Source organism: Mesocricetus auratus, unplaced genomic scaffold, assembly GCF_017639785.1.
Source record: "Mesocricetus auratus isolate SY011 unplaced genomic scaffold, BCM_Maur_2.0 Super-Scaffold_100021, whole genome shotgun sequence".
NCBI classification, from domain to species: Eukaryota; Metazoa; Chordata; class Mammalia; order Rodentia; family Cricetidae; genus Mesocricetus; species Mesocricetus auratus.
The window spans coordinates 30,340,001-30,362,171 of record NW_024429202.1 but is presented as its reverse complement, the minus strand read 5'-3'; the positions used below and the strand labels follow the sequence as shown (position 1 = coordinate 30,362,171).

Here is a 22,171-nt window from a genome sequence, read left to right as displayed (position 1 = left end):
CCGGCATCCCTTCATGGTGGACTGTAAGCTGTAGGATGAAATAAACCCTTTCCTCCCCAAGTTGCTTTTGGTCTTAATGTGTCACAGCAATAGAAACCAAACTGTGGCAGTCAGTTTTTATCTATCTATCTATCTATCTATCTATCTATCTATCTATCTATCTATCATCTATGTGCTTCCAACAATTGTGAAAGTGTAGGAACAAAACTGAAATTGGAATACAATGGCCCATTCCTTACAGAGTTCATAGACTATGTTTCAGTCTCAAAAAGCAAGTTTTGCCATTTTTCCTTAGTGTAGAGACAATTAATTTCTTTTCCCTCATAAGCCTCATTGTTTTGTTTGTGTGGCATTTCAGTACACGTCCTGCTGGCGTTGCAGCTAGGAGCTCGCTTTGAAACTCGCGAAATTATGCTGCATCTTTCCAGTTGTGGATCCAGAGAAACACACAACTTTCTGTGGGAAGGGTGAGGATACTGAAGTTGAATTTATAAAGGAGAACGGAGGGAGGGAGGGAGCGACTGAAATTGAGTAGCATGTATACTTCTCAATATATAGAGAAACTGATTTTACTTGAATATCTCCTGTCTTTCTGGGAAACGAACCTCAGACTTGCAAAGTCAAGTTTCAAGGCTACTGATTGGTTTCCTAAGTGCTTGCCAACTCTTTTTCAGATGTCTAAGGTGGAGGGACCTTGGCAAGGTTGGTTGGCTTCATGTTGAGCAATCCAACAATAAAGACTTATCAGAACAACCAGGCAGTCTCCCATTGAACAGATACCACCGAGGCGGGGGAAATGATCCTCATGAGATGATTGGTTTTTGCTAGAAAAGGGAATTGTTAAATGTGTGTGTGTGTGCGCGCGTGGGTGTTATTAACATTACACGGGAAGGCAATTTTCTTCTGGTCTGTGTGCTGCATATGGGAACGGCCGCAGGGGGAAATACGAGACCGGCTGTGGAAAGATGAGGTGGGGTCGCATCTGGGCTCTGCCAGAGCTGGCTGCCAGCAAGCGACCCCGTGGCGCGGTGCTCATTCCCGCTCAACTGTGTGGGCCGCGATTCTCCGCTGTCCTGGACGGAGCATGTGCTGGCCTGTGTGCGTCCTTGCCGCCGCTAGGTGGCGCTGCAAATCAATTGCTAGCGCGGTGGCGCGGCGTGTTTCGCGCCTCAACCGACCCGGAGCGGCCGTAAACCGGGTTAGTCCCGGCACCCGCGCCCTCCGCGGCTGGGGGAGCCCGGGCGGGGCGGGGCAGGGCGGGGCTGCGCGTCGCTGCAGCAGGATCAGCCGTCCCGGGCGCCGCGACCCCGGCGGGAGGCGCGGAGGCAGCGTTGGTGATGCGGCAGGTCCTGTGCCGCGTTCCCCCCGCCCAGCCAGCGCCACAGTCACGTGCCGCCGAGGCGCTGCCCCCTGCGGGCGCCGGCGCGAGAGGAGGGCGGGGCCGGGGTCGCCTCGGGCCGGGCGCGAGCAGCGCGCGTGCGCCGCGCCCGGTGAGTGCGAGCGGATCCCGGCCAAGCGGGGCCGCAGCAGGGACGGGAGGGGGAGCCCGGGCGCGCGCTAGCTGGCTGGCGGGGCGGAGGGGGAGGGGCGGGAGCCGCGGCGGAGGCGCGAGGCAGGGGGGGCCGTGGCTGAGGAGGGAGCGTGGGCCGCGGCGCGGCGCGGTGCGGCTCGGCGGCCGGCTGACCGGCCGCCTTCCCCGGCGTCTCTCCCGGCCGCGGCGAGGACAGCGTGTGGCGGCGGCGGCGCCCGCGACGAGGCCCGAGGAAGCGGCCGGGCCCGGGCATGGTGGCCTGGGGCGGCGCGGAAGGTGAGCGACCCCCCCCTTCCCGGGGCTGGCGGGTGGGGGAGGGGCGCCGAGCCGAAGCTCGCCTGCGCGGCCTGAGGCGCCGCGGCTGAGCACGGGAGCCCGCGGCGCTGCTCCGAGGCCTGCTGCCCGCCGCGCCGCCCTTGCGCCTCAGGCCGCCGGGTTATGTAACGCGTGACCTCCCGTTCCCTCGCCGCCATGGCGCGGCCACCCCGGCGCTGCCTTCCTCCGCTCCACCGCCCGCCGATCCCGGGCGCCCACGGCCCTGCTTCCGAGTCCCGCAACTCTCTTGCCCCGCGCCGGCGCCTCGCCGGCCATTCATTCCGTCGCGCGTTCGCTCCACCAGCGTTTGCAGAGCGTGGCACGGGCGCCCGGGGCCGGCGCCGCGGTTCCCCGGCCTCCGCTTACAGCTCGGCCCCGGCGCACCGCCTTCTCCCTCGCCTTTGCTCTCAGGCAGACATCCCGGAGGGCAGTGTTTTCCTCACTCATTCCCCCCTTGTCATTTATTTATCTGTCTTTATCGTATTGAGGACACCTGTCCCCCAAGCGTCTTTCCAGGTGCTCCCCGCACACTTGTGTGTGCGGCTAGAGTAACAGCCGAGCTGTAGATGGAGAGGGTCACTCGTCCGTGTATGGAGGTTCTTCCTCCCCCCCCCCCCCGCCCTTTGGAAAGCTCCGACCTTCCCGTAGTAGCGTTCCTTAATCGTGTAGTGTAAAAACATTACGGGTGATACACGTCTAATTAGAATTTTACTCCAGTTTTTCTCGGGCTAAAAGTAGACACAGTATATAGATAAACATAGAAACACATCATGGAAAGGATTTGTAACTATTAAGGGCTGTGTAACAACTCTTGCGTTATCTGTGTGGTGCCTGGCTTCTCTAGACTTCTGAGCGTGTCACTTCCTCCTGTAGGTAGAATAACCTTGCTCCTGTGGAGTGCACCTTAGCTCAGCATAAAGTTACCTTCAAACGTAGTCCCTTTCCCACATTAGCAGGGCTTGCCCAGGCAAATTCTGCTGGAATACCACCCCGCCTCTTCCAATATCACCTGTGCTGGACACTTAGAAATCTTACACTAAGCTCTCCGTCCAGCAGTACAGTCTACAAAAATGCACTTCGTTCACTACTTTAGGCTAGTTATTTGTCATTTTTCTTGAATTACTGCGATTTCTTGTTTGTCTTCTAGGTCCTTTGAGGTCAGTCTGTACTAAGTCGTGTGTCTTGTCATGAAACTTTACTCCTTTTTATGATAAATGAATAATGCTTATTTGTTCACTTTAAAATGTGGGGGTCACTTTTAAAATTATTGTCTTTTTAAAATATGGGAATCTCGTTTCTTATTTTATTTTTTCGAGACAGGGTTTCTCTGTATTGCTTTGGAGGCTGTCTTGGAACTTGCTCTGTAGACCAGGCTGGCCTCGAACTCACAGAGATTCGCCTGCCTCTGCATCCTGAATGCTGGGATTAAAGGCATGGGCTACCAACGCCCGGCTGTGAGATCCATTTTTAAACAGAAACCAAAATAATTCACAGGGCAGGTTAAACAAAATTGGAAAATGAAGAAAAGGCCTACTGTGTACTGTTCTTTCTTGTAATAATTGCCAACTGAAACATTAATGTGGATACTAATGGATACTTTACAAATTGTCTTTGAACACAGTTCAAGTCTTTAGAGACAAGTTGCAGGTTCTTCTAGTATCTCATCTACTTGTAAGCCCCAGGCAAATCCTAGTCTTAAGCTTTCGTATTACCTTCCTTGGATTGTGGGGTTGGTGCCTTCACCGGTGTTCTTATTTAGTTTGCTGTTCCTCACATAACAGTCAGAACGATCCTTGAAAAAGAACTTGGATTGATCAATCCCCCCAAAGTTCTGGGTTACATACAGAATTGAATGTAAGTCCCTTATCCCTGCCATGAAGGCACTGAATGATTTGCCAGCGGCCATCTTAACCTTGCCCTGCCCTGTGACTCTTCACTTGGCCTCAGGATGCGCTACCCAGGCAATTAACACTGAATACCTCTTCTGGGTGATGTCACTTGTTTGTCTTCCATTGCTGTTTTTACTTCAGGGAACCTTCTCCTGGTCCCTAAAATAGAAGCAAGTCTCTCTCTCCCTGTTGTTTGACTATTTTGTTTGCTTTTAAATTGAGTTTAAACTTTACTTTTGATTTTGTTCTTTTTCTCCATTGTAATTATCAGATGTTTTACACTTGTTAATTTTTTTCCATTAGACTTGTTGACTCACTTCCTAACTACAAGTTAGAGAACTTATTAGATTTATTTGTAATTTTATCTCCAGTGCTTAGAACTGTGTCTAGTACCTAATAAGCTTTTAGTAAAAATTGTTACATAAATGAATGATGTAATCAATTTGAACATTTGACAGCTTGAGTCAAGATCCTGCAGGCTACCATTTACTGATTGAGTGACCCTGAACAGGTTGATGACTGTAAAATCACCTACTTCTATAGTATTACAGTGAGTAATTGAATTAATACATGTGATGAACATAGGTCTAAAGTTTCTATACTTTGTGTGGAGATCAGAGGTCTGTGTCCAATCTCTACCTTAGCTTTTGAGTCACAGTCTCTCACTGAACCTGGAGCTTGCTTGCCATTTTGACTAGACTGGATGACTCCTAGGGTCTGTGTCTTACCACCCCAAAGTGCTGGAGTTAGAAATGTGTACCACTGCCCCGGGCTTTATGTGGCTAAGGATCTGAACTCGGGTCCTTGTGATTGCAAACTTAAGTCTTCTCCCCAGCCTTAAAAATTAAAACAACATTTAAAAGTTTTTCTTTACGTACTGACAGTATTTTTTATTGTTGGCATGAGATAAAATTGAATTAGTTTTTATATTTTTTAGATGAAATTTTGTTGGCTGCCAGAATTTGACTTTTTAAATAGTTTCTCTATGTCTAGAATAAGATAAAAAATAAAACTGTTGAGAATCAATCATAATGTGTATGTAAGTTTGTTTTCTCCAATCTAAAGAAAATGCCTAAGAGTGTTATCCCAACAGTCACCCAGCAGAGTGGTTTTCATAGGTTTGGCTTTGAGGTTCTGCTAGAAATATGATTGGTGATGAAAGAACTTTCTAGTGTCTTTTTGTCTTCTGACAGGAAATCCTTGATCTCATGGAAGTCCGATTTTTGTAGTGTTTAGGAAAGAGGTGTCTTATGTGTGATTTTCTGCCATCTTTCACAAGTTTTCCCTACATGTTGTATTTTGGTTCTTCAGTTGGAGCTTAAAGCAATCTAGCAACATTCTATATATCTGCCTTTGACTTTGTTTTTTCCTTTAGTGTTTAGAGAAATAAATGAGACCATGACTTTGTGATGATACTTTGAGCTAATGCATTTGATTTATTCTATGACAATTACACTTATATAATACTAGTTCTTTTTTACTTAGCATTTGTCCTTGGAAAAATGACTTTTTGTAGTTTTATATCTCAGTCTCAACCTTAAGTCATAGGATTCTAAGCTTTGTGTCTGAAAGTTTAAAAAAAATATGAATTACTACTTGTTTGTTCAACATTTGTTCCAAATGTAATAATAATTGGTAAATTATTAAGTATGGACTATGTTGCAGGGCTCTTTGCTAAGTGGTTTCTCATTTAATATTCAAAAGTACCATATAAAGTAGGCACATTTATAAAGAAACAGATTTGTAGAGATAAGACTTGGCTGGGCAAAGTACAAAAGGAACTAGGATTTTTTTTAACCTACTTCTGCCTGATTCATGAGCCAGGGTCCTAACTCTTTTGTGAGCTACATTTAAAAAGGACAAAGGTTTGTATTTTTTGTCATGTATTTTGTAAGTTTTTGTTCCTCCTAATTACTGGCAGTTAAAAAAATAAATCTATCTATCTATCTATCTATCTATCTATCTATCTGCTTAAGAAGAGGGCAGCTGATTCCTTGAAGCTGCAGGGTTCTGGGATTTGGACTCCAGGCCTCATGATAACACAGCAAGTTCTTTTAACCATGAAGCTTCTCTCCAGCCCCCAGAACTGTAGTTTATAAAGAGTTTAAAATACAGATTTAAGTGTGGACATTAAGGGAGAGGAAACATACAACATAATAGGCTTGAGGGAGTGGCAGAGGGAGAGCTAGCAGGCACGCATGCAAACTTAGTACACCTAAGAGAAGTGAGTCTGGTCTTCTCAAGAGAGTATCAGCATTTAACTGTCTTAACAGTTACATGGATAATTTTGTGGCTTTTAAAGTTATGTTGTTCTGAGAACTGTAGTCTTAGAAATTTGGCACTAGGAAGTAGTTAAAATTTTTGTCATATACTGCTGTTAAATTTTGTGCTTTCTTATCTGGCCAGGTAGAGATGATTTAAGAAATCCTTTTTAAAATTCATTTTGTGTATATGTGTCTATACCTGTGAGTTGGTTCTCCAGCCATGTGGGTTCTGACCATCAAACTTTGATCCTCATGCTTGATGGCAAGTGCTTTACCCCACTGAGCTGTCTCCCTCCTTCCCTCTTTAAAATTTTACTTTGTGTGTTGTGTGTGGGCCTGTATATGGAGGTCAGAGGACAGTTGACAGGAGTTGGGTTTCTCCTGTGTAGGTCCCAGGTATTAAACTCATTTCATCAGGCATGGTTCCCCTGAGCTGCCTCACTGGCTCATGGAAGTGTCTTATAAAGGCCTTGGCCCCATGGCCATGTTCTGTGTGGTTGCACATGTGGAGCCCAGAGGACAATCTTGCGTGTTCTTCAGGTGCCACCCACCAGTTTTATAAAACAGGGTTTTTCACTGGCTTGGAATTGGGCAAGTAGGCTAGGCTGGCTGGCTAGGGAGGACATGGAGTTTTGTCCCCAACACAAGTGGATGCCACCAAACCCGATTTTGTTACAATTGTTATTTTAAATGTGGGTTCTGATGTTTGAACTGAACTTTACTGTCTGATCATCTGGCCCCATGACTTTCCATGTGAGCAAGGGTGGACAAAACAGGTCTGTGGTTGATGTTAGAAAGTAAACCAGAATGCTGCTTTCTGACTTAGTCTTTCTTGATCACACTCAAGGCTTAAAAGAGGAACTTCTTGAAGGTTTAGTCATAAAACAGTGGTTGTGTATTGTCTTGTCTTTTCTTTTTTAGACAGGGTTTCTTTGTGTAACAGCTCTGGCTGTCCTGGAACTGCTCTGTAGACCAGGCTGACCTCGAACTCAGGGAGATCTACCTGCCTCTGCCTCCCAGGTGTCCCGGTTAAAGGTGTGCGCCACCAATGCCCAACGATTTTGTATTTTCTAAACTCCATCATTCTTACATCTGAGCTTACTAAGAATGGACTTAATTACTAAGAATGGACTTAATTTCATTTTTATCTTTTAGACACTACACTGAATTATGTAGCTGGGATTTGATTTTGAATCTTTGCTCAGGAGCTCTGTGTGGTGCTGGGAATTGAACTATGAAGCAGACTGGTAGGCAGCTGCTCTTCCACTGAACTACATTTCTGGTTGATCGTTTACTGCTTGGGCAAGTTTGGGATTCAAGGGCTTCCTCTCCTTTCTCTAAAAGGGACTGTTTGAATTCAGAGGAAATGCTGTCCCCTGCCTTATATAATCTGAAAGGATTGCCTTCTGTTGAGGATTGTAACATTTCTATTGATTGACTATAAAACCTGAGATGGTTTGTTTCAGTCAAACATTTTATTTACATAGTTTCTGTTGTAAGTTGGGTTTATAGGTACTTTCTGTTTTTAAAAAACTCAGTTGTCTGAAAATTTCCTTTTTATGTTCATTTGCGATTACATTGAATCAAAAGATTAGTGAGAAAAAAGACTTGCGTAAATGGAACAGATAGGAAAGTGTGTGTGTGTGTGTGTGTGTGTGTGTAGTATGTAGGTATGTATGTGTTTGTGTGGGTATGTGTACGTGAAGTATAGATAGAGGTGAGTGTTTTAGTGTCCTCTTCAACTAACTTAATTTTTGAGATAGGCACTTGAACTGAACCAGTAGCTCATCCATTCAGCTAGGCTAGGCTGGCCAGACACCAGTGAGCTCCAGAGATTCACTTCATGGTTGTGAATTAAAGGTACATGCTACCATGCTTGGTTTTTATATGTGGGTGCTGGTGACCCCAACTCAGGGTGTCATGTTTGAAGGACAATCATTTTGCTACTGAGCCATCTCCCCAACACCAAGTTGGATCATAATTTTGAACTTCAGTTGTTCCATGGGTTTTATTTTTAGTTGCATGTTGTTGGTGTTTATTAACCTTGTGAGCTTTAGAAAGATAGTAAAATGTACAAGGGGACTGTACAAGATGAAGATTTCTCCCCCATTCTGTATTGTTTCCCTAAAGTAAGTAAAGTAAAATTCAAGCTTCTGAGGTTAATACTCAAGGCCTTCTGTTACATTTCTTAGCTACCTAAGTTCATCTACTGCATCTGGCCATGTGTCCAGCCCAGTTAATTCTAGAATGTTGTCTTAAGCGTCTCTGCAGTTTTTGAAGACTTAACAAATTTTCTCTTTGACATCACTGCTACCTCTGTCCCTGCTCCCGTCTTCTACCTTTAAAAGTACACGTATTATTTCATCGTCTAAAGCTTATGTCTCCTTTTACATGCTGTTTTGTTGGTTTTCTTCTCCAACCTGAGTTTTATTGCTTTCTCTATGCTTTGATTGCATTATTAGTGCCTCTGATGTAGGATCTAGTATTCAGTTTTATTCTCTGATAAAAACTTTCATTATGGTTTATACTTAGTTTACTTACCTTGAAGACTGCAAATGACAATGAGCATGAAGGAAACTATTAATCTGATCTGGATTTGGAGGGGAAGAGGAGTGAGAGACTCTCACCTGTAGCATACTCATGGAATTTTTCCAGGCAGGGAACTGACTCTTTTTCTTTACCTCTTTACCTCTGAGTTCCTGCCCTAGTCTGTAGCTTCACTTCCCCTCTGCATACACTCTAAATATCAGCAAAATCAGCCCATGACCAGCAGTTTCTGAATTACCTGGCAACTTTTTAGAAATATAAATTTCCAGCCCTACCCAACCAGACACCCAGTTTTTGAGTCTGAATCATTTAAGTTGGAATTCAGTGGTCTATTTTGTTTCATAGCCCTACTACTTGATTCTGATGCTCAGGTATGAAAACTACTGCTCTAGAGAAAAATCCCCTTCTTTGATATTACTTCTGTTCCTTACCTGTTTTGTCCCTATCATTAGACTTGTGTGTGACCTTTGAAAACCTATGTTTTCAAGGCTTACTGTGATTTACTGCAACTTGAAGTTTCTTACAGATAAAATTATTTGCGCTTTTCAAAAGTTAGTGGTATTTTACTCCTTTGGACTCTTGTTCTTGCTTTATTGCCTACTCATGGGCTTATGCTTAGCTAGCCATTCCCTAAGGATTACAGTTGAAACTGTTTTACTTCACAAATGCATTCTTAATAAAGAATTAAGCAGTTTTCTTTAACAAAATTGAATATTTGATCCCCAATATGAGGGAGGGTAAAAATGAAGAATATGGCAAAATTTTTGCCTATGCTCTGTTTATATCTTACTGGCCAGAACTTAGTGACATGTATACCCTTGACTTTAGAGGCGCCTAGGAAATGTAATTTACATTTGCCAACTATATCCTGTTAAAGATGTAGGAAACATGAAACATTGAAAATTAGAAAATAATGCCATTTTTGTCTAAATAGTCTTGGTTTGTTTGGTCAGGTAGGGAGTGGGGTTAATGTCATTGTTACTTTCTCCTTTGAAAATATGGGATCATTAATTTTTTTTTTTTTTTTTTTGGTTTTTACGAGACAGGGTTTCTCTGTATTGTTTTGGAGGCTGTCGGTCCAGCCCAGCCTCGAACTCACAGAGATCCGCCTGCCTCTGCCTCCCGAGTGCTGGGATTAAAGGCGTGCGCCACCACTGCCCGGCTTGGGATCATTAATTTTTAAGAAAATAAGTATAACTGGGCATGATATCACGAACCTTTAATCCAGCATTCAGGAAGCAGATGCAGGTGAATCTCTTGAGTTTTAGGGCAGCTTTGTCTACATGGCAAGTTTCCAGGTTAGTGAGATCCTGTTTCAAAAAACAAAAGAATGATTTTGTATCATAAACTAGCAGTTCAACTTCATCAATATTCTAGTTTCTCTATCCTATCCTATAGATATGTTGTAAAGATCAGTTGTAGATGTAGAATCCTTAGAAAAAAGGTACCGAAATAAAGTTTTAGTGAAAATGAGTTTTTTATAAACATGGGTGATTTGCTCTGCTACTTTCTGTTACTTTTTTCCTTTTTTTTTTTTATAAAGTATGCTTTTATACAAGTAAAATAAAGGGAAAACCATTTTTAATAAGGAATGCATAGTAGGACTGAATATTTTGTCAACGTGGCAGTGCACTGAATGAACACCAGTCACTGGGAGGAGTCTAATACTATGCACAAGAAAGGATAGATCAGACTCACTTCGAGAAAAAGATATGAGGAAAGCCAAAATCCCATTCTCTTGCTTTAGTTTTGGTTTGGAATGTGCTTGTAGCCACTGTTATTGATAGTCTTCAGAGCTCTGTACTTAAATGCTGTTGATCAAAATAGTGCTTGATTGGGTGTGGTGACACTTGTCTATATTTTCAGCAGCTTGGGAGGCTAGGGCAGGTGTTGGGAGACCAAAAGCCTGAAAGAAATATTTCATCTAGTATAGGAATTGCTTTATTTTAGTGGGGGGGGGGGGGGATCACAGGAAACTAAAGGTGGGGGAAGAAAACCCATAATTAAAGAATAGGGGGAGATAGTATAAAACCTGACTATAATATCCCAGTACTGTACTACTTATGTTTTTCTAAAGGGTATCTTACACATAACACCTTAGAATGCTTTATATCTTGGTTTAGAATCCCTAAAGATAAGTCTAGAAGTGAAAGCCAATTATTGAAATGTGCACATCCATTAATTCATTGTACATTTGTTTTAGTCAACAAATATTTCTTAAGACCATTAAGTAAAGGTAAGATAGCACTTTATATCTGGATATGACTGTAGTAATGAGACTGATTAAAAGCCACTCAAAGGCAGTTGCATTGATTTTGGTTATTTATTTGAGACATGATCTGGCTATATAGCTAGCCTCTGTTGACTTGAACTCAGTTTTCCTGCTTTAGCTTCCTGAGTATTTTGATTACAGGTATGGTTCACCACACCTGGCTTGCTTGCCTTTCTTCCTTCTCTCCCCACCCCACCACCGTTACCACTACTAGGTAACCCATACTGGCTATCCTCCTTCAGCATCGGTCATCTGAGTGTTGAAATTACAGATGTGCAGCATCAGGCTTCAGTTTCTTTAATTAATTTCTTTAATTAAAGTTGCAGATATGTAACAATCAGATTAATGGTACACATGTGTTTGGGAGCGTTTTGCCAGTATGTGATGAATTGAATGGTGTTAGTAAATCTTTTTTAATAAATAGGTGAAATACCATTTTTGCATGAAAATTATTCTTGGTGAAGATAATTTCTTTGGTAAATACTAAAATTAAGAACTAAATGTGGGCTGATGGAAGCAGAGGCAGACTCCCACAGCTAAACACTGAGCTGAACTCTCAAGGAACCCAGTGACAGAGAGGGAGGACTGATGAGCAAAGGGGTTAAGACTGGGCTGGTTTAACCCCAGAAACAGCTGACCTGACAAGGGTTAGCTCTTGAATCCCAGACTGATGGCTGGGATTCCAGCATGGGAATCCAGCAAGACCCCCTGAACATGAGTGTCAGTGAGGAGGCCTAGGTAATCTATTGGGCCTTGGGTAGTAGATCAGTATTTATCCCTGGTATACAAATGAACAATGAGAGATGCACTCTCACCCTGGACTCCCAGGGGAGGGTCTAGGCCCTGCCCTGGATGAAATGACAGACTATGGACACCCCCATGGAGGGCCTCACCCTCCCCAGGGAAATGAGGGGATATTGGAGGGTCGGTGGGAGGGTGTGGGAGGAGGGGAGGGAAAGGGAGAGGGACCTGGAATTGATATGTGAAGCAACCTTGTTTCTAATTTAAATTTAAGTTTAAAAATAAAAATTAAAAAAAAAAAGAACTAAATGTGGTGGCTAATGCCAGGTCTTAGGCTGAGTCAGGAGTATAGCTGTGAGTTTCAGGCCATCCTGGGCTATATATACCCTGTGTCAGAAAAGCAGAGATCAACAAAAACTTAGCAATAACTATGGGAAGCAAGCAAAACGAAGCTTTATAATGGGGTGTGAACAGCCTCTTGACATGCACATTGAAATTCAGAACAAGCTGTTACTAGTGTGCCCAGCAAGAGGGACACATGCTTAAGTAATCTGTTAAATACAGAGGAAGAAAGCAGGCTCTGGTGAGACTTCCTAGAACAGGGTAAGTCAGGAAACCTACTGTAAATATTTCAAATCCCAGCTACTCTGCTCTTTCCCTTCTATTTGCCACACCTGACTAGCTGTTGCTGCATGTTGACGTGGCACTGGTCTTTTTTACCTGAATATTTTCTTACGGTTTTAGTTTGCAGAACCTTTTAGTGGTTGAGTATTTCTGGCCTGTCTTGTAGAGTCACATGGAAACAGGAAGCAAGAACTGAGAAGTCTTAGACTTATTTTTAATTGATTAGTTTAAATTAGTCCAGTCTATCCCAAAGGGTGTTTTTTTTTTTAAACTTGTGAGAAAACTCTTTATTCTGACCCTAAACCCAAAACTTAAAAAAGGAAGAGGACTGCTAAAAAGTGGTTTACCTTTTTACCTCCAGCTCTCTTTACTTTGGTCACATCTCTACCTTATTTTCATATATGGCCCCACAAAGGAATTGTCTGATCACATTTCTGATTTGTAGGCAAAGAGATGTCAGACTTAGTGCTCTTGTGCTCACCCTGTATCATAACTAGGCAGCAGTAATTGAACTGGGCTTTGACCATAGAACTGTCATTACTAAGTCCTTTCCATTGTGTTATGGAGGTTGGTTGCTCGTTTTAAGTATTATTAGTACTTTGTAGTTTTCAAAGGGTTTTTAAAGTATGTTCTAATTTGAGATTCACCCTGAACTGGCAGGGTAGAATACTATAATAAATAACTTTAAAGTTTATTGAAGACATACCCCAAATGGTGGGAATAAGGGTATTTTGCATTCATTAGTTTATTCCTTATCTGCTTTTAAATTTAATTTTTTGACACTGTTATTGATAGCTTCTCTGTGTTAATGTTGCAGAATACAGAGAAGTTGTAGACTATTTTAGTTCATGTATTAACTTTTAGAAACTGTTTCTCTCTTTACCTGAGATCATTATGCAGTGTGGAATTAGCTTGGAAAACCCAATCTGCAAGAGTTTCACCTGAAAACAAGGTGGTTTTCATTTGCAAGTCTTGATTGATAATTGATGACTTGTTCGGTGCAGGGCATTGCTTCTTTATGAATATGCTTAGTAAAGAGGGCATATTGTAATTCAGAACGTTGCTTGGATCAGAGAGGATAAAAACGGTTTTCTTCTTTTTTTTTTTTTTAGGAGTATTCTGTTAGGTTATCAGTATCCTGACCCATTGCCCTCCTCTTTAAAGATAGTCTTATTTGAATAAACAGGCCAGTTTCTTTGAGTGGAGAACCTTTCTGTAGATAGGATTGCAGAGACATTGATAAACCACTTTTTTTGATGACCTTTATGTAATAGCAGAAATTATGCCTTTATATCATGACACATTACAACTTATAAGACTAGAGATTTCCTTAGCATCTTCCTTATTTAACACCATATTGCCAATATTGTAAATTATTTGTAGTTAATTCTCATCTACTGTGTGGTTCTAGTTGGTAGCAAACGTGGTCCAATTGTCAGTTTTATCTGTACCACCTTTAGGAGAGGAGATCTTTATGATAGAGTATTATTTGTTAAACTATTAGTGAAGAATTTGATTGTGAGTGTTCAGATTTTTTTTTTTGTTAAAGATTCCATGCTTTTATTTTAATTATATGTATATGTGTGACATTTCCTTGGTGGGGGGGTGGTATGTGAACATGTGAATGCAAGTGTTGGTGGCATCCAGAGAGTGTCAGATCTTTGGAGTTGGATTTAGAGGTGGTTGTGAGCTGCCAGATGTGGTTGCTTTGGCCAAACTCTGGTCTTCTGCAAGAGTAGTGTGTTCTTTTAGGCCCTGAACCATCTCTCAAGTCTTGGAAAAAGACTTGTATTTTTTGAAACAGGCTGTTACTATGTAGACCAGACGGGTCTTGCAGAGAACTGTGCCTGTCTCTGCCTCTTAAATACTGAGATTAAAGGTGTGTGCCGTCACACCTGATATGGAAAGATAAATAGGTGATATATAGGATGGATATTCATAGTATCTTTCCCAATATTTGGTCACAATATATTTGGGTTGTATTTCTATTGTTACCATGTGTTATAGTATATATGTAAATTTGTTGTCTTTACTTAACAGGTATATTTATTGACTACCTAATCACATGTAAAACTAATAGCAATCTTATATATTTTCATTATAATATTTGAATATGTGAAACAAGATTTTTGCTGGTATCAGTGAAATATAAAGTGAAATATATGAGTGTGCTGACTAGTGTTCTGTCAGCTTGACATGAGGTACCGGCATCAGAGAGGAGGAAACCTTGATTGAGAACATGCTTCCCATAAGCTCAGGCTGAACACTAGCCTGTAGGGCATTTTTTAAAATTAGTGATTGATGCAGAAGGGTCCAGCCCATTGTGGGTGTGGCCATCCCTGAGCAGTGATCCTGGGTTCTATAAGAAAGCAGGATAGCAAGCCAGTAAGCGGCACCTGTCCATGCCCTCTGCAACAGCTCCTGCCTCTAGGTTCCTTCCCTGTTTGAGTTCCTGTCTCACCTTCCTTCATTGATGACTACAAAGTGGAAGTGTAAGCCAGATAAAACCTTTTTCTTCCCAACTTGCTACTGGTCATAGTATTTCATCACAGAGATAATAACCCTGGCTAGGACAATGAGTATCAATGGAAATGTTAGTAAATTCACATATTGTTTGATCCCATCACATGCTTTGTGTTTGGTCTTGTAGTAGAGGTTATCAAGTGACCACCTGTTGTTAACTCTAATTAAGCGTGCCCATGCTGCTAAAAATCTTCACCTTGAGTTAATTTATAGCACAGGTATTCCCTTGTTTGTTCTCCCCCACCATAAAAAAGATAAATTTCTTGTTCTGTAGCTCAGGCTAGCCTGGAATCTAGAACTCCTATATAGCCCAGGCTGGTGTTGAACTTTTGGCTGTCCTCCTGTCTTGGTTTCCTGAACTACAGGCATGATCCACTATGTTTGTAATTTGTTTTTAAGTTAAAAACTTTTATAACCTCCTTTGTTTTCTCCTTGAACATAGCATGGTTATTTAAAAGTTCAAAGTTCAGTACCTACTAAACTTTTTGTTATTTTGTTGGCTCTCCTTTGTGAGTTTATTTCTTTGTATTGCAGTCATTTGTAAATTAGTTGTAGAGATAAACAAAAGTGCTATCATAGTGGATTATACTTGCTCCTGCCAGGGTTGCCTCAGTGTATTTCACAGATAAATTAAGGTGCAGTGGCAATCGGTGTCTTGAGAATTTGATCTGTTTTGCTTCTAGTTCTTATTTCTGAGATCCTAACCCCAAATAATAGAGATCAGTATTCTTGGAGGACTTTTAGAGTCTAGTTCTTATTACTATAGTATGGTATTGGTTAAAAAGATGTCTCCTCTTCAGCAACTCCTCTGGAGTTGACAGATGGTCTCATAGGGGAAAGAATCCATTTGTGGAAAAGTAGCAGATCTTTGTAAATGTTTGTTCTCTTCTGATTCTTGACTAATTTCCACTATTTGGTAGGCTTCTTTGTTTTGGGACAATTTTCTGTAGAAAACATAGTATTGTTTTGTTTTCATCTCTTGTGTGTTTTGCTTGATTTATTTTTCTTCAATATTGAGACCAAACCCACAGTCTCTTGAATGCCAGGCAAGTGCTGCACTACTAATCCATATCCATAGTCTTAGCCTCTATCTCAGTTTCATTCTTGTCTGCCTTCTCTTGATTTACACCATCAGTAAGGGTTTTCTTACTGACCTTTCACAGCAGAAACTTTGGCGGTCATAAGGTACACTAAAATGAGTGATCAAATGAAATGTTTTTTTTTCTACTGAGATTGGATGTGTCTGTACTCCAGGCTAGCCCAGAACTCATTATATAACTTAGTCTGTCTTTGAACTCCTGATCCTCTTTCCACCTCCCAGATGATGAAATTATAGGTGTATACATACCATCATGACCAGCTTTAAATTTAAAGATATATTTTATTATTTGATTTACTTTCATTTAGCAGGGAAATAGTGTATTAGTTACTTTTCTGTTGTGATAAAACACCATGACCAAGGCAACTTATTAAAGGAAGAGTTTATTTGGGTTTATAATTCCATCATGATGGGAATCAGCGCAGCAAGCAGCAGGCATGGCAGAATGCTCACAGCTCACGTCTTGAACCACAAAGCATGAAGCAGAGAAAGCAAACTGAAAATGGCAACAGTCTTTAACCTCTCAAAGCTACCTCCAGTGACATACTGCCTCCAGCAAGGCCACCCCAGTTAGCCATTCCAAAGAGCACCACCAGCTGGGAACTAAGTGCTCAAATAATCTGCATGCAAATAGTTCTATTTAATTATCATGGCTACATATCCAGAATGCCCAAATTATCTGCTTGTAAAAGCAGGTGTATAGACCCAGACTTTATTTGGCGTCAGGAATTTTGTATTATGAGTTTTTTTGGGTGAAATCTTTATGACTGGCAAAGTAAGGTACTTAAGGAGAATAAACATTTAAGAGAAACATGACAGTTTTGGGGTTGATAATAAATACATCATTAAACACTCAATTCACCTACCTAGAGCAAACTTAAAAACAAAATTCTTCTGTCCACAGAGTTAGTAATTTATTCTCAGGACACTTTACATATGCCCCTAAAACATTTAAGTTGCTTATCTCACAACTGGAACTTAGCTGACAGTTTCTGTCTACCTTTTAGTCATCTTTTATGTGTACAATATATTGTTAATAAAAATGTCAGAAAGAGAAACCAAATTATGGGGCATTTCAAGAACCAGGAGTATTTGAAACAAAGTATCTGCTAATGTGTGTGGATAAAATATCATTTTTTATTTAAATTAGAAACAAGCCTGCTTCACGTCAATCCCAGCTCCCTCTCCCTCCCCTCCTCCCCGCCCCCCCAATCCCCAAATATCATGTTTTAAGTGTTAAAGATTCTCATAAACCATACCAAAGCTAATTTTACTTTGATGGTGTATATGAGACTTTTTAAAATAATCTTTGATACAAAGTTATATAATTGCAGAAAATTGTAGTTATGAAAGATAATGCAATGATAGGCCAACTTTTTTGTTTGTTTTGTTTTTGGTGAGACAGGGTTTCTCTGTGCAATAGTCCTGGCTGTCCTGGAATTCCCTTTGTAGACCAGGCTGGCCTTGAACTCACAAGAGATCCACCTGCCTCTGTCTCCTGAATGCTGGGCTTAAAGAGGTGCGCCACCACTGCCCAGTTATAGCCCAGTTTGTAACTAGAGGAATTTGACTTTGTAAGGATTCATTTAGTGCCTGTTTTGACTTAGAATGACTAAACTGTCTTGCTGTTCTTTAAGCCTGAAGCTTGAGGCAAGATATTTTTTGGTAATCTTAGTGTGGTGTATGCCTTAAGAATGTCAGATTTTTGGGGGGGGGCATCTTGGAGTGATGGCTCACTGTCTGCTCTTCCAGGGGACCAGGGTTCAATTCCCAGCACCCAAATGGTGGCTCACACCTATCTGTAATTCCAGTTTCAGGGCTTCTGACACCCTCACAACAGTCATACATGCAGGTAAAATACCAGTGAACATAAAATAAAAACAAATTACTTAAAAAGAATGCCAGATCTATTAATTTGTTAGCAGGATAATCATTCCCCTATGATATATTCTTTTAATGAACTTCTGGAGGACATTTCGTAGGACAGATTTGTTATGTGTGTATGCATTCTTGAGTGTCTAGTATGACACAGTTCAGAGCCACTGTAGGACAAATGATAAAGGAAATACCTTAATAGATTGTTTTATTAGTGGTAACAAGAAAGTGGAGCTGTGTTAGTGATATTTAATAGTGCATAGATCCTTCCCTCAACCACCCTCCACACACAATTGAAAAGCGTTTAAGTATGAAGCTTAATCTGTAAGGATGATGTTCTATGAACAGATTCACTTATAGAGCAATTTGAAAATGATGTATTTTGAAGTATACTTGGCATTATGCTTTTGTCTTGCATTAATTGGACATTTGAATTTTTAAATTTCCTATTTTCCTTGATAAAATAATCAGTGAAGAGTACATTATGGCATAAAATTGACTTCTTTTTTTCCTCTCCAACACAGAAGCTCCACCATGAGGCGAGGTGGATGGAGGAAGCGAGCTGAAAATGATGGCTGGGAAAAATGGGTATGTTTTAATGAATAAAGCTATTTAAATGACTAGATAATCTTTGTTCCTTCTAGGATATTATAAAACTTACAATATAACACGTGACTTTATGTATCAACTCTTGTTGTTTCTATAATGTATTGAAACCTTAACACTGTTGATAAACTATAACCTTCAAACTTTATTTTGCTGCCAATGATTTTGACTTTAGGAAGTGAATATTCTTGGACTCAACAATTTATATAGTTTATCTCAGCATTTCTTTTTTGTTTGTTTTTTGAGACAGGGTTTCTCTGTATTGTTTTGGAGGCTCTCCTGGAACTCGCTTTGTAGACCAGGCTGGCCTCGAACTCACAGAGATCCACCTGCCTCTGCCTCCTGAGTGCTGGGATTAAAGGCAAGTGCCACCAATGCCCGGCGCTATCTCAGCATTTCTAATAATACTGAGATACAGGAAAATATATATGTATTGTCAGTTAACTGTATATAGTAAAACACTGCAATTATTACTTAGCTTTGTATGTTTTAACGTGGGGTGATAGCCTTGATTAAAACAGTGGTTAATAAAGAGGTATTACATATGATTCTAATTTAGTGTTGTGAGACATAGAAAGAAGGCTTGGGATTAGCATTCCAAAATGTTAGTGAATTGGATTACAACAGCTTTAATTTTCTTTTTGTATTTATATTCTGAAAAAATATAGTGAGCATATACAATTTTAATAAATAGTAAAAATAAGTCATTTGCAGTTTGGACAAACTGTACTATTAGTTGTCACCTATAGTTTTGCTTTAAAGACATAATGAAAACAGTTATACCTAATTAAATATTTTAAGGTTAAAAGAGTGAGACTGTATTTGTAAATCTGTCATGGTGGGTTTTTTGTTTTAAGTTACTAATGTGTGGCAGGGGAATACTGTAACTGTAGTTGATTGGTATGCCTTTTCTTGGGTTGTAGGGTGGGTACATGGCTGCCAAAGTCCAGAAGCTGGAGGAACAGTTCCGGTCAGATGCTGCTAAGCAGAAGGATGGGGCGCCATCTGCAATATTTAGTGGAGTTGCCATCTATGTTAATGGATACACAGGTTGAGTACTTTTTACTTTTTTGATGCCCAATTTTATCATGAATCTTTTAGGATAGAGATTTTTTTCTTTTAACTTCAATTATTTATCATCTGTATTATATTTAATTTTCTTCTGCTGTAGTAAAATTCTACGACCAACATTACTTATGGAAGTTTATTTTTGCTTACATTTCCAGAGGGATGAGACCTCATGGCAGGGAGGCACAACAGTAGGAGCAGGGAGCTGAGAGATCCCATTTTCAACTTTGAACTGGAATTAGGGCTAGGCTACATACTCAGAGCCTGCCCCAAGCAAGTGTTCGGATATCTGAGCCTATGGGAGACATTCTCGTTCAAACCACTCGTTCCATTCCTGTCCCCCAAAGGCTTAGTGGCCATTATAGTATAATGCAAAGTGCATTTAATCCAACTTCTAAAGCCCCATAGTCTTTCACAGACTCAGTAAAATCCTGTGAATTCTAAAAGCAAATCATTTCCAACATACAATGGCACAGAATATTCCTAGGAAGAGGAATAGGGGCATAGTAAAGAAATGCTGGATCACCGGGTGGTGGTGCACACCTTTAATCCCAGTACTTGGGAGGCAGAGGCAAGCGAATCTCTTGATTCCTTAGTCTGGCCTGGTCTACAGTTTGAGTTTCAGGACAGCCAAAGCTACACTGAGAAACCCTGTCTTAAAAATCCAAAAAACCAAAATAGAAAAAAATGCCGGAACACTCAAGACTGACCACCAAATCTTCTACCTTAGCAGTTCCCAACCTATGGGTGGAGACTCTTTCACAGGGGTCACCCAAGACCATCAGAGAGCAGATATCTACACTACAGTTCATAACAGTATGAAAATTACAGTTACGGAGTAGCAACAAAATTAACTTTATGGTTGGGGGTCACCACAACATGAATTAAATGTTCACAGTGTTAGGTTGAAAACCACTGCTCTAGCTTCCCATATCTGATATCAAAAGGCTTAGATGACTCCACCCTTCCAAGTTTTTTGCCTGTAAAATCTCTCTCTCACAGGCCGGTTCCACTCCTTGCATGCAGCTCTCCCTGGCAGATGTCTCACAGCTTTGGCACCTCCAACATCTTAAGAGTTTGTATTGCAACCTGGGCTTCACTTTTATAGCCTCATGACATGACTCTAGGGGCTTTCATGCAAGGACTCAAGATTAGGGTTGGTCCTGAGGTCCTTTGGGTGTGGGCTTGTGATTTCCCAGAGAAGAATCTGTTGTTTTTTGCCTGTAAATGGGAATATGTAGCACAAAATCTCTCTCTCTCTCTCTCTTTTTTTTTTTTTTTTTTGGTCTCCGAGACAGGGTTTCTCTGTGGCTTTGGAGCCTGCCTGGAAGTAATTCTTGTAGACAATGATGGCCTTGAACTCAGAGAGATCTGCCTGCCTCTGCCTTCTGAGTGCTGGGAGTAAATGTGTGTATTACCACTGCCTGGCCTATATGGCTAACTAGTGTGGCTAGCTTTGTACTCTGATCTTCAGGCAAACTTCATTTGTTAGATCATAAACAAAGTATCACCACTTAGTTTCCAAAGAAGGTCATGAAAGGGCCATAATTTTCAGTTTGGAAATGGTGTCATTCAGTTACACTTTTGTTGTTGTTGCTGCTGTCTCTTCTACCAGCTGTATATGCTCTCAATGAGTTTAATATCTGGAATGGACGAGTAGTTTATGTTGCTTGTGAGTTGGAGAAGATATCTAATTCTAATTACTTTTTATACAGTTTCAGCTATGAACTTCCTGTATTAAGACTTAACCTAGGCCTGGCGGTGGTGGCACACGCCTATAATCCCAGCACTTGGGAGGCAGAGGCAGGAGGATCTTTGTGAGTTCAAGGCCAGCCTGGTCTACAAGAGCTAGTTCCAGGACAGCCTCCAAAGCCATAGAGAAACCCTGTCTCGAAAAATAAACAAACAAACAAAATTTAACCTACTTACCCACTTTTTACATGTGGTATATATCTGTTCCATCAGCTTTTTTTTCTTTTGACACCAACTAACCTCTTTCTGGGGTTTCATTTACCCAACCTAGATTTTTTTCTTCCTGATCAGTTAGCACTTGTCTTTGGTTATTGGATATTACTCCCCCAATTTTTCTTAATTCTCTTGAGCCTTATGGTTTTTTTGGGGGGGGGTTCGAGACAGGGTTTCTCTGTATTGTTTTGGAGGCTGTCCTGGATCTCACTCTTGTAGACCAGGCTGGCCTTGAACTTGTAGAGATTCGCCTGCTTCTGCCTCCCTAGTGCTGGGATTAAAGGCGTGTGTCACCAACGCCTGGCTTCTCTTGAGTCTTATGATCATGTTTGTGTATGTTTTACTCTCAGAGTGAATAGTTCTTAATATTTATTTCAGTATTATGATTTTTTTTTAACCTGCTGCTCAGCTGGATGATATCTATTATCATTGAAGGTCTCTGTTAATGTATCACTTTTGCTCGATTGCCTGATTGTCTTCATACTGATTCAGATGATTTCACTTTGTTCCTTTGGGTCTATGACTCTTAATGTATCTGAGTATTAGCACTCATTAGACCTCAGTGTAGTTTCCTGTTACACAGACAAAAGCAAGTACTACATTTTCTTGTTGTATTTTTGCCTCTGTGGTGACTGAGCCTAACCATTTCAGGAAAGATTTGATGAATTAAAAGTAAGTATTAATCAGTTGACATACTTGTTTGGCTTAGTGAGGGCAGAGCATGCTGGTTGTAATTGTAAGTTTTAATGGTAAAGTGTTAACTCAGAGTAGATGCTGGTACAGCTTTTAGAGTTTACCTGTAAAAAATACAAAATTTTCTTTTGCGTTGTACCTTGGAAAATGTAACTTCCG

General features: G+C 41.0%; 1 protein-coding gene across 3 annotated transcripts in view; it reads left to right on the top strand.

Annotated features, from left to right (window-relative positions):
- The first annotated feature begins 1,668 nt into the window (after positions 1-1,668).
- The window catches only part of Rev1 (REV1 DNA directed polymerase), a 74,309-nt gene continuing 53,806 nt past the window's right edge, over positions 1,669-22,171 (top strand). For all 3 annotated transcript variants that reach the window (XM_040729268.1, XM_040729267.1, XM_040729266.1), the window contains exons 1-3: positions 1,669-1,807; positions 18,205-18,268; positions 19,210-19,336. In XM_040729268.1, coding sequence (XP_040585202.1) covers positions 18,215-18,268; positions 19,210-19,336 — 181 coding nt within the window. In that variant the 5' untranslated portion in view covers positions 1,669-1,807; positions 18,205-18,214. The remainder of the gene's footprint in view (positions 1,808-18,204; positions 18,269-19,209; positions 19,337-22,171) is intronic.